We start from the raw sequence: 5,000 nt of genomic DNA, 5'->3' as shown, positions 1-5,000 counted from the left end.
TGCAACCCAAATGACAAAAAAGCCCTCTTAGAAATCAATAAAGCCTTAGGCAATCCCTATGACTTGATCACTTGGGATCCCAAAACTGATTGTTGTACTGATTGGGCTGAAGTTACTCTCACATGTGATGAAAAAAACAATCGCGTTACGGCGCTAAACCTTTTCAAAATTGATAACGCCAAACACCTCTCCCCCGCGATCGGAGACCTTACGTATCTTAAAAGCTTAGACATCAACAATGTACGAAATCTCTCCGGTCCAATTCCATCCACCATTGTTAAACTCACCAAGCTTACATTCTTGAGAATTAGTCAAACAAACATTTCAGGACCTGTCCCTGAATTTCTTAGTAAGTTAAAAAAAGTAACGTACATAAACTTGTCGTATAATAAGCTTGTTGGTACAATCCCGGTCTCGCTATCTCAATTGCCAAACTTGGAGTTCCTACGATTAGACAGGAACAAGCTTACTGGACAAATTCCAACATCTTTTAGCAGGTTAGCACCGAAACTGACGTATCTTTACCTTGGACATAACCAACTAACAGGGGTTGTGCCAACTTCTTTTGCTGGTTGGAGCTTTGACACAATTGATTTGTCAAGGAACATGCTTGAAGGGGATATTTCATTTTTGTTTGGTAAAGATAAGACAACATTTGAAATGCTTTTGGATCACAATAAGTTTGAATTCGACTTCTCAAAGTTAACGTTTGGGGAGAGGTTAGAGAGGTTGGATTTGAATCATAACAAGATTTACGGGAGCCTTCCAAAAATCTTGACAAAGCAATCGTGGCAACTCTTCAATGTGAGTTATAACAGATTTTGTGGGAGAATTCCACAGGGTGGGGATATGCAGAGATTTGATCTATATTCGTATTTCCACAACAAATGTTTGTGTGACGCTCCATTGCCACCCTGTAAATAATCATGAGTACGTAGTAATGGCTCTGCCATTAATTTGTGGTCCTACATCTATCTTTGAATGTTGATGTATAAGCCAGTAAACTTAAGGCTTCCAATGAATAAAAATGTGCTTTAGTTTATGAATGTGATCTTTTTTCAGTAACCTCTTGATCGATCATCATATTGTCTTGAATATCAAGCAACTTAATTATTCTTCTGCCAAGCAATTGATTGACCCATCATATGATATCCAAAGTAACAGAAAATACAAAACAAAAGTTCGAGTTCACAGTTTATCAATTCCTTTCCATTTTAGGATTTGACTTGTTTACCAGAAAAAGGTTTATCTTGTAGCACATGCCTATGCTTTGATGCTTCACCTGAGGCTGATTGGGGCAGATGGGCGCACAATTTGAGATTGTTGAATTCCCTAGGCTCATTATGGAGGTGTTCAGTTGTAAGGCGGTGCCCTATATATGTGTGCTCAGTTAATTGACAAAGTGATAAATCTCAAGCTTAGTTGACAGTTCGATGCAGAATGCATGCTTATCATCTCAAGTTGCTAGCGAATTTTCACCTTCACTTGGAAAAAATAAATTGGATCCCCAATATTGCTTCAAGCTTACGGCAATGGTTCAAGGGTTGTGGTACAAATCCAAAAGAACCAAGTGTGCGGTGTCACATTTTGCACTTCTTAGCTTTTTAAGTGACGAATGTCATTTTATCCTTTTGGCATAGCGAATTTCAAAGTGTCTATAGTAAATTATCTCACATCCTTCGAGAGTAAAATTTGTATATACTTTATTCTTATTAGATTTTATTTTATGATATTACAACAAATTGCAAAGTGTCTATAGTAAATTGTCTCACGTCCTTCAAGATAAGAATAAAATTTACATGCACTTTACTCTCATTAGATTTCATTTTATGATATTACATTGATATGTTGTTGTTTGGCATAACAAATTTCAAAAATATGCACGTTGTTTCTTATTCCGAGAATCTTTAATTGGTTCAGATTCAATTTTATGATACCACCCAAACACAATGTTGAAAAGTGTTTAAAATAAATTTCATGTAATGACCTAGCCCGTCGTTATTAAAAATATATGTGGTAAAGATATACGAGTCTCATTCGTCATAAGATTAGGATCAATTTCTTGGTATGTGAGTGCATTAGTTGTGAGTTAAGGTAGTACAATTTCCCTATCTCAGAGTTAAGTTGAAAGTGTTTTTTCGATTTAGTTTTGGACTTGAATTTAATCTAGGGTCAACTTTAAACGACTATATCTCTCAGCCTATAATGAATTAGGTGGTCCATTACCTATCAAATTAAAGATAAAAGTCTATGAGTCTTCTTTCCAACAGCCTCATTTGGAGTATAGAGTAAAAAGTTATGCCCATTTTATTGAGCACTGTCTGTGCTGAGCCGCCAGAGCAGGATCTGACGGGCCAGAAGTTACAAAGGGCGTATTTTTATTATCTCATTATTCCCTAAGTTCCAAAATAGATGAGGGTTACCCTAGAAACCCCCAAGAAACTTTTCTAGACTTGGAGAGAAGGAAAGAAGAGATTCCTAACGCAAGGAAGGCTACAACAAGCAGATTTCAAGCCCGGCTACATTGTTTCTCCCTCCGAAAGTCAGGAATCGTGCTATAATCCTTCTACAACTGCTTGCCACCCAAGTAGACCAGATTTTCTCAATTTAGTAATTATAATTTCATTCACATTGCTTAATATAAAATAAATTAACGAGAGATTTCATGCCTAGGCCTTTTAGCACGAAGTCTGGATGGTTAAATGATTGTCAATTGTTGTTTAAAGTGTGAATGTATGTTGTGGATTATGATTATTGTGTAACTAGTGATAAATGCTCAATCTTTGAATGTTAATCTTGGTGAAACTGTTCAGAAGACCAATGATTCTTATGAGATTAACTGTAAACAATAGCTGGGTTATAACAGAATCATGTGACTTAGGGATTACGGGCTATTGATGTATATAGAGAGATGTTTTTATACAAATAATTATATGTTTTTATGTTGATTATTTTTTATTCTGATATTGGATCGGGTGTCACGTTTTGACACATATATTAGATCGGGTGTCATGTTCCGACACATATATTAGATCGGATGTCACGTTCTAACACATATATTGGATTGCGTGTCATGTTCCAACACATATATAGAATCGGGTGTCATGTTCCAACAATATATCTGATTGGATGTCACGTTTCGACACATATATAGTTGGGTATGGATTTCATGAGAGAACCATCGTGTGATTATCATCTGTGAATTGATCTTGACTATATGGATGATGATAGAAAAACTGACCCAAATATAATTTAGCATGTCCATCCTATGTAATAATTGATATAGAAGGACCGAAGGTGCAAGTATTTTCATGTTAACTGTTGTGTTTGAGATTTACCCTGTGTTCCTGTTTATGCTAGCTCGGATTATGTTAGGAGTATTAGATGCTTCTACATCATAGGTATGAGGTCATGGGTAAACAAATAAAGAGTCGTTGATGTGTTGTTTAGTGGAATTAGTGACTTAGAGTCAGATATTGATGGTGTCATATTGGTACATATGTTAAATGGGGGAATTGAAAAGAATTCACAGATTCTGTCTCTGGGCAGGCCGCGCTAGTGGGAGAAATCCCACTGTGGTGAGGCGGTCACTGCGGGATAGGTCCCGCCATGGGGGGCCAGTACGATTATGAGAGAATCCTTAGTCCATCTAAATATTTTCCTTTTTCAAGTGATATGTTAATTATTTTAAGGCCAAGTGTTAGTGTGAAAGCTAAAGATAGTAGACTAGTTAAACAGAGTTAGTAGTGGCCTATAATTTGGAAACTCCTCTATGTGATAGAAAGGTTAGGCCTTGATCTGTATAAGAGTTGGCAGGTGGCCAACTAGAATGGATGAGAGTTAGACTTGAACGACTTTAATGAGGTTAATGGAATATAAGAGTTTGTGCATAAAGATTTGGCGGTGTATTTCCTCAAGAGCATGCTTTCTTCTTGTTGATTTCTTTATATTATGCGGTGGGTATCGAATTGACTGATGATATCTATCAGTATGTGTTGTTTGTACTAATACTACTTGTAACACCCCCAAAAATTTTCACTAAGATTCGAACTCTTCTTCGTGTACGTGTAGGATCGAACTCGACTATTGTGAAGTGTATGCATGAGTTAGGATAAGTTCCTAAGTAATTGAAGAGTGTTAGAGGTGATTTAGGGTTATAAGGGATCCCTAGAACCAAGCTAAGTCCAAAGAATTCATCTTGGCTAAGTTTTTTCCGATGAGTTTGTATAAGGGTCGACTTCCAATGACAATATATTTTTGAATGTGAGGATCTAGGTGGCCCATGACCTATTAAATTAAAGGTCTTTGAGTCTTCTTTCCAATGCCGCCAAGATTGTAATTTTTGGAGTTCGGATTCAAAAGTTATGATTATCATAAGATGGACTAGCACTGCAGGAATTTCAGGCCTGGGCTATAACTACAGAAAAATCTGAGCTTGGCGCCGCAGTGGCGCGACGCGCCATTATATCGCCAGGAACAAGCCTCAGTAGTTTGGTCCTTGGAGAGACGCGCCACTATTAGATGTGCAGGGTTTTTAAGCCCATTTTCCAGAATCCAGGAAATTTAGGCTTGGCGCTGCAAGGGCGCGACGTGCCATTATAGCGCCAGGAACAAGCCTCAATAGTTTAGTCATTGGCACGACGTGCCACTATCAGATGTGCAGGTTTTAAGCCTATATTCGACTTGGCGCTACAGTGGCACGGCGCGCCACTATAGCGCCAAGAGGATTTTAGCCCCTTTTTCCAGATTTTTTAGGAAGGGCAAATTGGATATTTTCCCAAATTATATATACATTAGCCTTGGGACATTTTGGACCATTATTTTCAGTCCCTTCCTTTCTCTAAAAGCCTTATAAAATCCACTCTCTTCTCCTCCAAATCCATCTCCAACAAGGATTGCCTTCAAGGACTTCAAGGATTCAAGCCTTCCATTGAAGACCCAACATCAAGGTTTCTTCAAAGTCTTCACTAAGGTATGTAAGGCTACTCAAAATATGGGTT

General features: G+C 37.7%; 1 protein-coding gene across 1 annotated transcript in view; it reads left to right on the top strand.

Moving 5' to 3' along the window:
• The window catches only part of LOC129881533 (polygalacturonase inhibitor-like), a 1,164-nt gene extending 122 nt beyond the window's left edge, over positions 1–1,042 (top strand). Inside the window, exon 1 of the mRNA XM_055955716.1 lies at positions 1–1,042. This exon is cut by the window's left edge and continues 122 nt beyond it. Coding sequence (XP_055811691.1) covers positions 1–924 — 924 coding nt within the window. The 3' untranslated portion in view covers positions 925–1,042.
• Positions 1,043–5,000: the final 3,958 nt, after the last annotated feature.

This window comes from Solanum dulcamara, chromosome 3, assembly GCF_947179165.1.
Source record: "Solanum dulcamara chromosome 3, daSolDulc1.2, whole genome shotgun sequence".
NCBI classification, from domain to species: Eukaryota; Viridiplantae; Streptophyta; class Magnoliopsida; order Solanales; family Solanaceae; genus Solanum; species Solanum dulcamara.
This window is presented reverse-complemented; position numbering and strand designations above follow the sequence as displayed.